The sequence below is a fragment of the Arvicola amphibius genome, chromosome 5 (assembly GCF_903992535.2).
Source record: "Arvicola amphibius chromosome 5, mArvAmp1.2, whole genome shotgun sequence".
Lineage (NCBI taxonomy): Eukaryota > Metazoa > Chordata > Mammalia > Rodentia > Cricetidae > Arvicola > Arvicola amphibius.
This window is the reverse complement of record NC_052051.1, coordinates 44,203,931-44,219,212: the sequence shown is the minus strand read 5'-3', so window position 1 is coordinate 44,219,212 and position 15,282 is coordinate 44,203,931. Positions and strand designations below refer to the sequence as shown.

At 50.4% G+C, this 15,282-nt stretch overlaps 1 protein-coding gene across 3 annotated transcripts in view; it reads left to right on the top strand.

The window, feature by feature from the left end:
• The window catches only part of Smox (spermine oxidase), a 34,029-nt gene extending 19,121 nt beyond the window's left edge, over positions 1-14,908 (top strand). Inside the window, exons 2-8 of one of the 3 annotated variants that reach the window (XM_038330427.1) lie at positions 938-1,171; positions 5,722-5,948; positions 9,967-10,140; positions 10,275-11,034; positions 11,801-11,961; positions 13,988-14,077; positions 14,480-14,908. In XM_038330427.1, coding sequence (XP_038186355.1) covers positions 964-1,171; positions 5,722-5,948; positions 9,967-10,140; positions 10,275-11,034; positions 11,801-11,961; positions 13,988-14,077; positions 14,480-14,617 — 1,758 coding nt within the window. In that variant the 5' untranslated portion in view covers positions 938-963 and the 3' untranslated portion in view covers positions 14,618-14,908. The remainder of the gene's footprint in view (positions 1-937; positions 1,172-5,721; positions 5,949-9,966; positions 10,141-10,274; positions 11,035-11,800; positions 11,962-13,987; positions 14,078-14,479) is intronic. The other 2 variants (XM_038330429.1, XM_038330428.1) reach the window with 2 other exon arrangements.
• Positions 14,909-15,282: the final 374 nt, after the last annotated feature.

The window sequence follows — 15,282 nt, the reverse complement described above, 5'->3', positions numbered from 1 at the left end:
AGGGATATGAGCTGAGTGTTTTCTACATGGTGGTACTCAGATACCTCCAAACCATCCTGCTCATTCTGGGACTAGAGGAACAGTGTATTCCAGCTTGGGCCACCTCCTTTCCCTGCAGTACCAGCTGCTCAAAGGCTGGCATCTTTAAGTAAACTGGCAGAGTATAACTGTCAATTTGATGTCTGGTCTCTGGTGCCATGGGTCATCACAGTTCACTGTTTCCTGGGTTCATTGCTGTTCTGTGGTGACTGTGGGGCCGGGTGGATGGGGAAAAGGACCTACCCAGAATAGCAAGGCTTGTTGGACACCAGCACTTTCTGGAGGAGTGGGGCGGTGAAGCCTTTGTCTTTCCCACCACAATGCCACCTCACCAAGACTCGGAAAGCCGACAGAAAGACCAGGAAGAGAAAGGCATAAGGGGATAGAGAATACTAGGGAAAAACCAGGTGAGATGGGGACAGAGCCCAGTGCCATGTGTACAAGTGTCCTGGGCTGGTGTGAGTATTATGGGGACTGTGCAAATATCCTTCGTTTGTGTGAATATCCTGGTATCTGTATGAGCAGCCTGGGGTTGGCACAAAGCAGCCATGCTGAGTTGAACAGAACTAACGTCAGGGTTGGTCCCCTGACTTTGGCCTTTTTCAGCTTCTGTTCTCAGGCCATCTTTATCTCCACTCTAGGACCTGTGGATAGGGAACAGGCAGAGCTCAAGAGATTTGAGGGTGGGGTTGATGGGGTCTACCTGTTGGTAGGGCCTAACCCATGTCTCCCTGCCTGGCTCTCCACTCTCTTTGCCCCTTCCTGTCTCCCTTTGTGCATTTTTGGGAGGTGTCTCTTCCTGATCAGGTCTTGGGGATGGGGGGGGGGGCAGCTGCGCTGGCTGTGACTGTTCCTTGGGTCGGGTAAGCTGACCTCCACCCGCTCCCTGTCGTCACAGGCTCCTAGAAGGTGAGCACGGACGGTATGCAAAGTTGTGAACCCAGTGGCGACAGCGCGGATGACCCTCTCAGTCGCGGCCTGCGGAGAAGGGGACAGCCTCGTGTGGTGGTGATCGGAGCTGGCCTGGCTGGCCTGGCTGCAGCTAGAGCACTTCTCGAGCAGGGCTTCACCGATGTCACTGTGCTTGAGGCTTCCAGACACATTGGGGGCCGCGTGCAGAGCGTGAGACTTGGTAAGCGTCCCTCGGGCTTAGCCACCTCTCTGGGCCATCTTTTTTCCCCCAGTACCCTGGTCCTGCCTGAAATCTTACTGATTTGGTCTTGGGATAAATGTTTGATTATGCAACCTATGTGGGTATTTTCCAGAAGCTTCTTTTGCCCCTTGCACCAACAATTCCATTTTTAGAGAATGCTGGCTTGGTGCAAGACTTGGGGTGGACGGTGCTTGTTGGAGAGGGCATACTCAGAGTCAAACTATCTGGGGACTGTGGGGGCTCATTTCTAATGTCACAGGAGGGGGGCTGTATAAGTTCTGATTAGTCATTAGTTTTTAGTATGGATTAGTGTATCACGACTGAATTACAGGCAACAGGAACTAAGGTTGGGTGGAGTGGAAGAGGGGTTTAGGCTTCCTCGTGAGTGATGCGTGGTCTTGGGATTGTCTCAATCCAGGTTGTAAATAGTGAGAACCCTGGAGAAAGCAGCCGGATAAGAGACATGCCCCTGGGGTAGCGAGACTTTGCCAAGCTTCTAGAGAGCAGGGATAGTTCCTGAAATGGAGCTGGTGATTAGGGCTTCCACAGCCATAGCCTGTGTGTGGGGTGTTGTGGCCAGTGGTGGGTCGAGTGTGTTGGGACTGTGATGATGACCCAGTGAGACCTCATGCTGTGACCTGGATGGAGTATATGAGTGACGTGGATACTCTTAGATTAGTGTGTGTGTGTTTAGAGGCTAGAGGATGATATTGGGTGTCTCCCTCAATGGCTTCCTTTCTTTCTTTTTTCTTTCTTTCTTTCTTTCTTTCTTTCTTTCTTTCCTCCCTCCCTCCTTCCCTCTCTCCCACCCTCCCTCCCTCCCTCCCTTCCTCTCTCCTTCCCTCCCTCCCTCCCTCCCTCCCTCCCTCCCTCCCTCCCTCCCTCCCTCCCTCCCTTTCTTTCTTTCTGAGCTAGGGTCTCTGTTTCTCACTGAACCTGAAACTCAGTTATTCTGCTAGACTGGCTGACTGACCAGCAAGCCCTAAGGGTCCTCCCGCTTCGGCCAATTATGGGCATGCACTACCTTGCCTGGGTTTTTTTTTTTTTTTTTTTTTGGACATGGATTTTGGGGGATCTAACTGAGGTCATCATGTTTTTATGGCAAGCACCTTACCAACTGGGGTGTCTCCCTAGCTTTGCCTTCTGTTTTGAGACAGGGTTTCGTCCTCCAGTTCTCTGACTCCGAGTACTGAAGTAGCAGGTGTGAGCCACCACAGTTGCGCCTCTAGAGGATTCTGTATTTGCCGCACAGAGCCAGCCTATGTGCTTGCTTGCTTGCTTAGATAGGTGGTCAGGCTGAGAATCCACGAATATCAAGGACACCCTTGAGCCTTTTCCCTTCCTGTAGAGCTAGTGAAGATGTAAGTATCTTCCCCTAGAGCCATTCCTGGAAGGCACATTGGAGGTTTTGTTTCCCCGTTTCATGCACAAACTAGGTTGTCTCTTGGCACTAAAAATGAAAGTGCCATCCAAGTGCTCATAAAGCTGGGGCAGCCAGCGAGCCCCAGTGCTTTACTCGCTGTTGATTGGCTGGCTAGCAGCCTCAGGAAAGAGCAGTCCCACTTATGATTCTTGGGGCATATTCAGAGTCTGATATACAGACAAAAGATGGGGAGATAGGTGGCCCAGTCTCTGGGGCAACTGACAACCGAGTCTGCGCAGGGAAGGCATGGGATGGTAGAATGCTTGATGGGAAGGTTTTCTGGGCAGAGAAGAAGGAGGGCACAGGTGGTGTGGAATGAGGAATGTGAAGGAGATAGGGGAGAGCTTGCTGCATGGGGTGTCTGTTGTATGCATGTAGGCAGGCCCCGGGGCCCACTGTGTAGATTGACATGCTTCAGCATGGCATAGTGGCCATGTCCCTGTCAGCAGTGAGAACAGGGATCCAGAGCCAGAGACTCTGAGGACACCACATGCTATGAGGTGAGTGGGCATGGACTGGCACCTCTTGCCCTTTGGAAGTATGGATGCGGTAGAGATGGAGTGGCAGAGACACCCTCAGCGGAGGCCTTATTCTGGTCCTCCCAGCTCCTGGTAAACCTTGGCCTGAATTCTCTCCCCACCTCTGCTCACATTTGAGGAACATCTAGAGAAGACAGGAAAGGTATCTCCTTGCTTCTGACCTGCCCAGTCTCTGTGTGGCTTGGAACTTCCTACTGTGCCAGGGGGAGGGATCGGTGTTTTCCCTGTTATCTCTGAACTGCTGACTATTAATTCTCTGGGAAAGGGAGACTACTGTGTTGAGTCATTTCCACTATGACCCCACCAGGCTCCGACAGTAGTCGACAACGGTCACACAAGAGAGTCTTGGTTAGTCTGGGTGGGTCACAGAACAAAATGGAATAGTCATGAATGTTAGAGAGGAGTTTGTAGGGGAGGGGAGAGTGGTTGGTACTGCATTGTGTACGTGTGCAGAATGGTCTAAAAACAAACTTCACTATTAATAATAGCGATAACAGTAACATCCCTCTTCTTCCTCTGCTCCCTTTGGGAGCTCAAACTACAACAGACACTTCTGTTGCAAGGTCTGAGACTTTCAGCGTTGGTGGCCTTCAGTCTGCCTGCTTACCCTACGCCCGGGGGCCTGTGCGTGCCTGCTCCTTTCAGATACACAGACTGTCCTTACCTCGCAAGCTGGAGCATGAGGTTGTGCTTTTTCTAGTTTTAGGCACATTCATGTTACAGGGCTATTTTTAGTAACTGATAGTTTAATTAGAAACATCCCAAGAAAGGGAAAGCATGCAAATAAGGAGCACATGCCCAGTTCTTGGGGTGAGGGGCAGTGCTGCCATCTTTAGACTGTATCAGAACGAGCCACCTCAGATGAAAGAGCTTAAAACGTCTTTTTACTTACAATCTGTGGGGTGGATTGTGAAGTGGGGGCAGGACTCAGGTAGGTGGGTCTTTTTCGGGCTTTGCCTGATTCCTGCATGTCCAGGGTCAGTTGGTTAGGATCTCTAAGATGGCCTCATCCTTTTGTGTGGTGGGGGTATAGGCTTTGGTCTAGGCTTATGTTCCTAGCAAGGTGAGCCTGTGGTTTTTTTCCATAGTTATCATTTTAGAAGTTGACGGTAGAAGCCATGAGGCCCTGTGCTGGCTACTTTTGTGTCATCTTGACCCAAGCTGGAGTCATTTTGGAACTAACCCCTCCCCCACACACCAAATTGGCCTGTGGTGCATCTTCTTGGTTGATGATTGATGTGGAAGGGCCCAATTCACTGTAGGTGATGCCACCGTGAGCCAGTGGTCCTGGGTTCTATAAGAAAGCAGGCTGAGCAAGCATGAAGAACAAGCCAGGAAGCAGTATCTTCCATGGCCTCTGCATCAACTCCTACCTCCAGGTTCCTGCCCAGTTTGAGTGTCTGTCCTGGCTTTCCTCAGTGATGGGCTGTGAGGTGGAGCTGTAGGCTAAAACAAATCCTTTCTTCCCCCCGGTTACTCTTAGTCACGGTGTTGTATGACAGCAATAGAAAGGCTAACTAAGGAAGGCCTCTTGAGGCCCCTGAAGCTGCAGGGTTTTTTACAGCCACATTCTGCTAATCAGAGCATGTTGCAGTCTAACCCAAATTGAAGCTGTAGAGCCTGCCTCTGGGGGGTGTGGGTGGGGTGGGGTTGGGAGGCATGCACAGTCATTTTTGTCAAGGGTGTGCACACAAGGGTGGGAGAACTTACCGTGAAGTTGACAAGAAATGGACCATATGGATTTTGAGCCTGGCCTGCAAAAGCAAACACCACCAATTGTTTCTCTGTGCTCTTAGGACCATGTTAACCTCTCTGGAAGCTAGGCAGGAAAACTGCTTCAGAACTTTGTAATATCTGAAGAAAAACTGAGGCTCAGGACTGAGGCAGCCACCTCAGACCTGCTGGTTTGACTGGGGGTGAGGAGGGAGGATGGATTCCTAGGGCTCTTACATCTTGGATCCAAGTTGCTCCTCAACCCTCCTCAACAGAATCTCAGAGTCTGCCTTCCTCCTTCTCCACCCTGTGAGAGGATTTCAGGGCTTAACATTCTCTGGAGATCTGGTTTGTATTCCTCACCCTTGGGGAAAATGCTCTGAATTGGAGTTGTCCTCTCTTTTCTGTCCTAGAAGTTTTAGAAGGGGGGGGTGGAATCTTCTGTCTGAGAGAAGGGGTCGGACTTCAGAGCCATGGGGTATTAAGGAGCTAGACTCATACTGGTGGATACCCTCAGTAGTCCTCTTGAATGTGCAGGAGTCAGGGATCTGGGGTGTAGTATTGTTTTGGGAGGTGACTAGAAGGAGAAATGTCTGACTGATGGCATGAGGTGATAGTGGACACATCCAAGGGTCACTGCGGGCAGGACTGCTCCCTGCTGGTCACCTCATCTGACGTCAGGTGATGGTCCTCGGTATGTAGGCTTTATCTGTTTGTCAGAGCAAGCTCCCAAGTCCTTTCCTGCCCTGTTGAGTATTTGTGGGTGGGGGTCCTCTTATGGGAGGAAGGGAAGCAGTCCTGTCCTTCTCTGGAGAAACCTCTACCGCTCTAAGGGTCCTGTTATTGTCACCCAGGACACGCCACCTTTGAACTGGGAGCCACCTGGATCCATGGGTCCCATGGGAATCCTATCTACCATCTAGCAGAAGCTAACGGCCTTTTGGAAGAGACAACAGATGGGGAGCGCAGCGTGGGCCGCATCAGCCTCTACTCCAAGAATGGCGTGGCCTGCTACCTTACCAACCGTGGCCGCCGGATCCCCAAGGACGTGGTTGAGGAATTCAGCGATTTATACAACGAGGTAAGGGGAATGCCAGGACAGTTTGGGGATATGACAAAAAAGTGCTGGGGTAGGCAAGATGCTGATAGATTGTCTCAAAAAAGCCTTAAGTGTCATCTGCTAGACTTCGCTAGGTGTTTGGTTGTGACAGTGGACACTATGGTTTTTTTTTTTATGGACACTCAACATTTTTTTAAAAGCATATCTTAGTTGTTCCTCATATATAGCAATAGAACTAATTTTTGTGCATTGATCTCAATTCCCTGATGGTTATTATTTTAATTCAGATAACATATCTATTAGTATATCAATTAGTATTGTAATAATATTTTTGAAATTCTGTGTAGCCAGCATTGTGCAGGAGAACTCTTTGCACTGATGGAAATGTGTGGATGGGCCCGCACTTTCCAGTGTGGTAGTTTCTGTTCTTGTGGCTCTCAAGTAGTTCAAATGTAGCTAGTGAGACTATGCAGGAACTGATATTAAATTCCCAATTGCTACAGTATCTAATGGTTGCTATATTGAGAATCCATCCTCGGAGTATTTATTATTCTTATTTCATTGGTTAGTATCGCAGTCCAATATTAGAAGTAGCAGTACTGCACACCATTGAAGCATCATGCTTTAGAAAAGTGGCAATATTCTTAGTATCTCTCAGTAGTGCTATAAGTTGCACTGGACGAATGAGGTGAAGTACAGGTCTGACTTTCTTATTGTCATGTCATGGCCCAGTCCAGGTTAGCACATGGACCACTAAGCACTTACTGAACACTTGTCAATCTCTTGCTTATGGAGGCCCCTGGCCCATGGAGGATGTGCACGCTCTGTTTTGTGTGTGTGTGCACCAACAAGTGTAGAGGCCCCTGGCCCATGGAGGATGTGCACGCTCTGTTTTGTGTGTGTGTGCGCACCAACAAGTGTAGAGGCCCCTGGCCCATGGAGGATGTGCACGCTCTGTTTTGTGTGTGTGTGCACCAACAAGTGTAGAGGCCCCTGGCCCATGGAGGATGTGCACGCTCTGTTTTGTGTGTGTGTGCACCAACAAGTGTAGAGGCCCCTGGCCCATGGAGGATGTGCATGCTCTGTTGTGTGTGTGTGTGTGCACCAACAAGTGTAGAGGCCCCTGGCCCATGGAGGATGTGCACGCTCTGCTTTGTGTGTGTGTGCACCAACAAGTGTAGAGGCCCCTGGCCCATGGAGGATGTGCACGCTCTGTTGTGTGTGTGTGTGCACCAACAGTGACCCAAGTGCAGCTCCGTGGTTTCTTTTCACTCACACAGTGTAGACTACCAATGATCAGGTAGTAACCTGGATGCTTCAAAGTGGCCTTCGCTGGCCTACATACTGGTTCTTGGCTATTGTAAGTGCTTTAAGCATGAATGCTTATGCTTTTATTTTTTTATTTTTATTTTTAAAAATAGATCCCATATAGCTCAGCCTGGCCTTAAACTTGCTATATAGCCAAGGCTGGCCTTAGAGTTCTGATTCTTTTTCCCCCCACCTTTCGGGTACTGGAGTTACAGATGTGTGCCACCATGCCTGGCTATGTGGATACCAAGTACTGGAGTTACAGATGTGTGCCACCATGCCTGGCAATGTGGATACCTTCTGAGAATGACTCTCAGTGGTCCTGACTTGTTCTGCTTCCTGTTGGTCAGTTTCACTTCTGAACACCAAGAGTGGCAGCTGTGGAAAATAAAATGGATACGGTGGTTGTCAAACTGCCGTGCTGCTTAGGGACTGAAGGAAGAGGGAGAGGTCAGGATTTCCTTGTGTGGCTTTTAGTTAGTGGTGACAACCTTTCTGAACAAAGCCTGTGAACCGTGCCTGGAGGGTGGCTTTACTAGCAACAATGACTCTGAAGGGCTGTTCATGTGTGTACACTTAGACGCACACAGGTCAGAGTCAGCGTTGTTGGGTGTCTTCCTCTATTGCTCTCTACCTTACATTTTGAGACAGAGTCTCTCAGTGAATGTGAAACTCACGGTTTCAGCTGGAACAGCTGGCAGGTGAAACCCCCAGGATCTGCCTGGCTCTGACCTCTCAGGGATGGATGCATGCTGGGGATTCCAACTTGGCTCCTCATGCTTAAGCTCTTTACTCACTGAGCCGTCTCTGTTTTTGTTTTTTCCTTTCTCAGTGCTCAGGATCGAGCCCAGGGTCTTGCCTGTGATAGGCCCCATTGCAAGTGCTGTCCCACTGAGCTGTATCCCTAGCCTTAGCTGTAGAATATTGAACCCTTAAGTTATAGGGCCTCTCAGACCCCCAGTTTTCTCATCTGTAAAATGTACCTAGTACCCAGTGTTACAGGGATTGTAATCCCAATGAAAAGCACTTAAGTATTGGTGTGGTGGTCCAAGGCCTGCCCCGTCCCGTACCCTCCTTTTATGTGTGGGAGGATACTCTACCCACATAACAGACCTATACCCTAGTTAGTGATGGTGACATTTGCTACTTCTGAGCTGGACTTTGTGGTCTCTGGTGACCATGAGCTGAATATTAGTTACCATGTTGCTTATCTGTTAGGGGAAAACGGAGGGAGGAGAAGGAGAGTCCCCAGCTCAAGTTCTTGGTAGTAATCCTGTAGGAGGAGTTTGCAGAGACTCCAGCTGCTGCTGGCCATCTGGCATCTTGGGATTGGAGGCAGGACAAGTCGCACAGTTTCACCCATAGTCTTCCCTGCTATTTGTGCTGCAGGGGCATCTTTATGTGCCTGTCTTGTGTGGAGGTTTTCTCCCGTGAACAGTGCTGGCTGGAGGGAACCCTGCTGTGGCCCCACAGCTTGTGTTGGGGCTGCAGTGCGGAGCAGACCTCTCTCCCGTGAATGCATTCTGGCCAAATCCAGATGCTCTTTAAGGAGGGAGCTAACCACTAGTTAGCCTGGCCATGAGGGGGTCACAGCTGAGAAGCTCGTATTTGCTATAGCCCCAGGAAATGACAGCAGCAGGTGGGGATCCTGCTGCCCACCTCCTCACAGTGCTCCTCACAGCGCTTCAGGGATCCAGGGCTTGGCGTGGTGTCTAGGCTTTTCTGCCTTGGCGCCTGCCTCCCTCTCCAGGGCCATTTATTTCTCACACTCTTCTCCCTGTTGCCTCTTCACCCCACGACCCTTTTCAGGTTTCTTGACGGCCTCACCTCCGTCTTTGAGTGTGCAGATCCCTCTGCCTGTAGCACTCTCATGTCTCATGGCCAGTGCTGTGTCCCCTAATGAGTCGGGGTTGCCTGCGTTGACCTTAGCACTCGTGGGTTCCTTGTTATCAGTGCTATGTAGAAATCCCCTTAGAGTGTCTCATCAGCTGGAGTATGGGCAGGGCCGAGGACTTCCTTTTCCTTAACACATCTGGGGTGTGGAGCCCACACATGCATGCTGAGTGAATGTTGGGGCCTCTCTAGGAGTAGACTTGTTCAGTGTTTGTGGAAGATGGGGGGATTATGGGACAGGCTTTTAGGGGAGGCAGAAGGACCCTGTTTCAAGGGACTGATGGTTACCGTGGATAAGGAGTGGGTTGGTGTTTTGGCTGAGAAATGGTTGCCAGGTGGTTTCTGTCTCTTGGATAGCTGGAGCCTCCAGAGATGCTCCCTTCTGTGCTGCTCTCTTCCCTCTAACTTCGTGTACATCAGGCCAAATGAAGTGATTCTTACAGATCTGAGTGGTGCAAGGGGGTATCTGCAGGGGGTGAGTTTCCTACACTTGGTTCTTGGAAAAGGTAACGTGTGCAGATCAAATTCTCCAGGGTAATGTGGGGCCCTTGCAGACATGCACACAGCCCATGAAGAGGCAGCTCCTTCTTCTAGGTTCTACAGGTCCCAGATGTTTGCAGTTTGTTCTAGTAAGGGTCCCTAAGAAAGCTATGGGTCCATTGCACTTCTCTTAGGCCTGGAGGTGAGGAGCTGGCTGACTTGGGCAGGTGCCCTGCTCAGTTTCATGCCGAAGCCACAGTTGCACCAGGAACACCTGGGAGCAGGTGGCTCTCTAGTTGGGCCCTGTTTGCTGTGGAGGTTGGTCAGAGTGCTCAGTCTCCAGGGCTCTCTCTGGCAGGTCTATAACTTGACCCAGGAGTTCTTCCGGCATGGTAAACCAGTCAATGCTGAGAGTCAGAACAGCGTCGGGGTGTTCACCCGGGAGAAGGTGCGCAATCGCATCAGGGATGACCCTGACGACACAGAGGCCACCAAGCGCCTGAAGCTCGCCATGATCCAGCAGTACCTGAAGGTATCTTTGCTGCGGAGTATAGATGCCAGAGTGATAATGATCAGTTCTGGGGGAGTCTGAGCTGTGCCACTCAGAGCTCTCGTTCTCTGGCCTAGCCCTGCCATTACCTGGCTTCTCTCTGGGTCTTTCCACAGGTAGAAAGCTGTGAGAGCAGTTCTCACAGCATAGACGAGGTGTCCCTGAGCGCCTTCGGAGAATGGACAGAGATCCCTGGCGCCCATCACATCATCCCCTCGGGCTTCATGCGAGTTGTGGAGCTGCTGGCTGAGGGGATTCCCCCACATGTCATTCAGCTGGGGAAACCTGTCCGCTGCATCCACTGGGACCAGGCTTCAGCTCACCCCCGGGGTCCTGAGATCCAGCCCTGTGGTGAGGGTGACCACAATCACGACACTGGGGAGGGTAGCCAGAGTGGAGAGAGTCCCCAGCAGGGGAGGTGGGACGAGGATGATCAGTGGCCGGTGGTCGTGGAGTGCGAGGATTGCGAGGTCATCCCAGCGGACCATGTGATTGTGACGGTTTCACTGGGCGTGCTCAAGCGGCAGTACACCAGTTTCTTTAGGCCGTGTCTGCCCACGGAGAAGGTGGCCGCCATCCACCGCCTGGGCATCGGTACCACTGACAAGATCTTCCTTGAATTCGAGGAGCCCTTCTGGGGCCCTGAGTGCAACAGCCTGCAGTTTGTGTGGGAGGATGAGGCAGAGAGCTGTACCCTCACCTACCCACCTGAGCTGTGGTACCGCAAGATCTGTGGCTTCGATGTCCTGTACCCACCAGAGCGCTATGGCCACGTGCTGAGTGGCTGGATCTGTGGGGAAGAGGCTCTCGTCATGGAGAAGTGCGATGACGAGGCCGTGGCTGAGATCTGCACAGAGATGTTGCGACAGTTCACAGGTGGGTCCTGTGTCCATGCTGCTCCCTGGGGTCTGGCTGCTTTCTCAACCCCTAGGTTCGCCATCACCATGAGATGGCTATTTCCTGTTGCATAACATCTTGTTCAGAGGTAGATTTGTTTTTCTCTGATAGAGTGTTTTTTTTTTTTTTGAGACAGGGTTTTTTTCTTTTTCTTTTTTTCTTCTTGTAACGCCCAGCCTGGCTATTGTATAACCCGTGCTAGCCTAGAACTCATTGGGCTATAGCTGACTGGGCTTTGAATTCAAGATCGTCTTGTCTTGGCCTCCTGAGTGCTGGAACCACAGTCAAAGGCTGTCATACCCAGCGTCTTTGGTTGTTTTAGTTGGTTATTTCCTGCCCGCGCCTGCAGGAGAACTTCCCAGGAGCCCATGATATTAGGAAGAAAGGAAAACATGAGTATCTGAAATTGATCTAAATGCTGCTGGGAATCAATCCTGGAGCCTCCTGAGTGCTAACCATGAGATATACCACGGAGGCACCTCCCTACCCCCCAAATTCTTTAAAGTAGGAAGACCAAGGCCTTGAGATGAGTAGTGTTTGTTTTCTGGGGGTCACCAGGAAGTAATGAGTTGGGAATACAGTTTGAGCCCGGTCCCCCTCATTTTTCACAATCTTTTATGCCTACCTCCTGGCTGCCTGAACCTTCTGGAGCCCAGGAGGGAGGTAGACTGTCTGTCTTGGAGTACCTTCCTTAGGTAGTCATTTCTTATGCTCCCTTGTCTTGGCTCTTCTGACTTCCCAACAGGGAACCCCAATATACCAAAACCTCGACGAATCCTGCGCTCAGCCTGGGGCAGCAACCCATACTTCCGAGGTTCCTATTCATACACACAGGTGGGCTCCAGTGGGGCAGATGTGGAGAAGTTGGCCAAGCCCTTACCCTACACAGAGAGCTCCAAGACAGCGGTGAGTGGGCTGTGAATGGTGAGGACAGGCCTTGTAAGGGGTATTTTGCATGTGTCTAGTCCCGGGGAGAAGGCTTGGGGTCGTGTAAGGGTGCCATGGTGAAGAGCGGTGGGGGTGACTCCCATAGTGAAAGACAAAATGAGTTATCAGACACTTAACATCTGGAAGAAAAAAGTAGAATCATATAGAAAATTAATATTTTCTGAGCTTCTGAAGCATAAATCGTTGCTTGCTGTGCTAGACAGTAAGCACACAGTTAGATTGAATTAATTAAGTAGAATTTAAATTAATAAATTAAAGTTTTGGTTCCTTTGGTTGTAATACCTATATTTTAAATTCAACAGCCTCATGTGCCGAATGGTTCCCACACTGGGTTATGTAGCACAAATGGTCTGTTGACAGCAGTGCAATATTTCCTTACTATGTTTTAGAGGACAAAATTGGGGTTGTAGCTTAACTGGTAGAATACTTGCCTGGCGTGTCTGAAACCCTAGGTACTATCCCTGGCACCTCTGAAACCCTGCGTAGTGGTGCATACCCATAATTCTATAGCACTGGAGAAGTAGAGAGGGAGGATCAGAGATTTGAAGCTATTTTTGGCTACATAGCTCGAGGCGAGTCTGAGATAACATAGAGGGAAGTAAAACTTAAGAATACTGCCCTCCCCCCAAATTGGGCCAACTCTGTGCCTCATCAATCTGAGGCCAGAAAGATGGCTTGGTGGGTGGCTGACTTGAGTTCAGTCCCAGGACTCATGGAAAAGATGGAGGAGAGAACTGTTTCTTGCAGGTTGTCCTGATTTCCATTTTAACATGGTGTGTGTGCATGCACACACACGCACGCATCCATGCACTGTTAAAAACTGAGAGAGATATGTTCCCAATAGTAAATTCTGTTCACTAAGTGTGCACATACATTAAATGTTAAAGTGCTGCACTTATATTTAAAGCAATTCTTTGGAGTCACCGATGGCGATTTCTGTCAGCTAAGGTGTGTCTGTCTAGCTGTTCTCAGAGAGGGCCTTGTCCTACAAAGGAGACCCCTGGTTGTGGACGGAAACAAAGCAAAGCAGAAATAATGAACAACAATCTGCATGCTAGTGGGAGGACCAAACATCGTGAGCACCTGGCTGCCATGGTCAGTCACCTTGGTCTAAGGGGGCTGCAAGAACAATGGCTCTTATGTCTTCGACTGATAGCAGGAAGAAAAGTCCACGGACCAGAAAGGGGACTTCTTGGAGCTGAGACAGCAGTCCTTCTGAAGCTTACTGACTAGAATTTAGTTACATGATTACACATTGCTGACAGAGAGGCTGAGCCATGTCGTCTTTATTTTGAATGACTTTGGAACCAGTTAAGAATTAGGACTTGAGCTGGGAGTGGTGGTGCACGCCCTTAATCCCAGCACCCAGGAGGTAGAGGCAGGTAGGAGTTCAGGCCAACCAGGCTATATGTTTTGAGACTATGTCTCAAAACAAGGAAACATTAACCAGAAGAACCAGGGCTTAACTAAGGAGAGAAGAGAAGGTGGGTGAGCGTGGGAGTGGGCAGCGTGTGCTTGGCCACAGCCCATCCGTCTTTCCATTTAACAGCCCCCCCCCCCCCCGAGCTCGTTATTGGTGGGAACAGCTCACCTGGGAGCTCGTTAGGGGTGCATGCTCTTGGTCTAGACTTGGAGGATTCAGCACTGCATTCTTAGAGAAGTTCACATTCGAGTATGGTGTGCAAGAAGCCGAACCGTCCTTGGACTCACTGGGACACCTGCTTTCTTAAGACTGAGCCTGGGCTAATCCAGAGAACTCACTGTCTTCCGTGTGGTGACTTTTCCCTCTGGCTGACTTCCTTTTGCCTGATTGCTCACCCAGCATCCTTTGAAAAGCAGTGCCAAGGTCCAGTCCTCCAGGAGGCTTTGTGGGGGTCTCCCAGACATTGAACTTCTTTTCTGGGCTTTTAGCACCTCACCAAACACCTATCATCACATACGACACTGTTTAGTAACTGGGTTTCGTGTCTGGCTTCCCCACCAGCATGGAAGCTCCACAAAGCAGCAGCCTGGTCACCTTTTCTCATCCAAGTGCCCAGAACAGTCCCTGGACCCTAGTAGGGGCTCCATGAAGGTTTGTTAAATCACCACCTGACTTTGCTGTTTACACTCTTCCAGATTCTAAGTGCTTACACCATAGTTTAATCTTTACAGCCGGCCTCAGAAGTAGGTGGTATAAATCTGTTAGACTGATAAGAAAATAAAGGCTTAGGAGGGCTATTCTTAAGAGGAAAATGGAGCCTTTGGGACTGTACAGCCAGGACTTCTCACAGCCTTAGGACAGAAGGAACTGAGGATGGGTGTATGGGGAAGGATTGGGAAGGTGGCGAGGTGGGTGGGTGAGTCTTCATCCTGTGGAAGATACCTACATCCTGCTTACTCGTGTCTGCCTTGTAAGAATAGGGGTTCCAGGGCAGCCAGGGAGCCCATTGCCTCTGCTGCTTCTCCACCCTCACTTCCACTTCCTCCCACTTAGCCCATGCAGGTGCTGTTCTCCGGTGAGGCCACGCACCGCAAGTACTACTCCACCACCCATGGTGCTCTGCTCTCTGGCCAGCGCGAGGCCGCTCGTCTCATCGAGATGTACCGAGACCTCTTTCAGCAGGGGCCCTGAGGGTGTCCTCACAGCCAAATGTGTTCCTTAAAGAACCACTAACTCGTGACCGCTAGTCCTTTCCCTTGCTCATGTACTCGTAATTGCCTAATTGTCTCCAGAATGAAATTTTATCTTTTGTAGTGGACAGTGGGCTGGCTTCAGACCTGGCCCTGTAGCTTTTCTTTTTCTCCAGGCTGGGTAATGACCAGGTGGATTTGGCTTCCTGCTCCTCCCCTTCCCCTCCCCCTCCATGTTATTGCAAGTGCCTTCAATACTTTGCATTTTGGGATAATAAAAGAAGTGACCCTTCCCGTGTTCCCAGCCTCTCTCCTCGGTTCAGAGCCTCTGTGTGCACATTTGTTTAATCTGTCTCTGCTGACTGTTAGGGCAAGTATCGTGGCTGTGCTCCTAAAAGGGACGGTGTTCAGGTTTGTTGAGGAGATGCCCTTTTACACCTTCTGTTCCTGCCTGTTCCTTGAGTTCCCCCTGAATATGCACTTCTCCCTGCCCAGTGCCCACTTCCTTAGGATGGGCCTGGTTCTGACCACTTGCCCTTCTGGAAGCTTGGTTGGACGACAGGCCGTATTCAATGCAGGTGAATTCTACGGAGGGAATACCCGGCTTGTGGCTCCATGCTGGGGTCTGATGAGTTCACTGCTGGCCACAGGGCAGTGAGTCTAAGT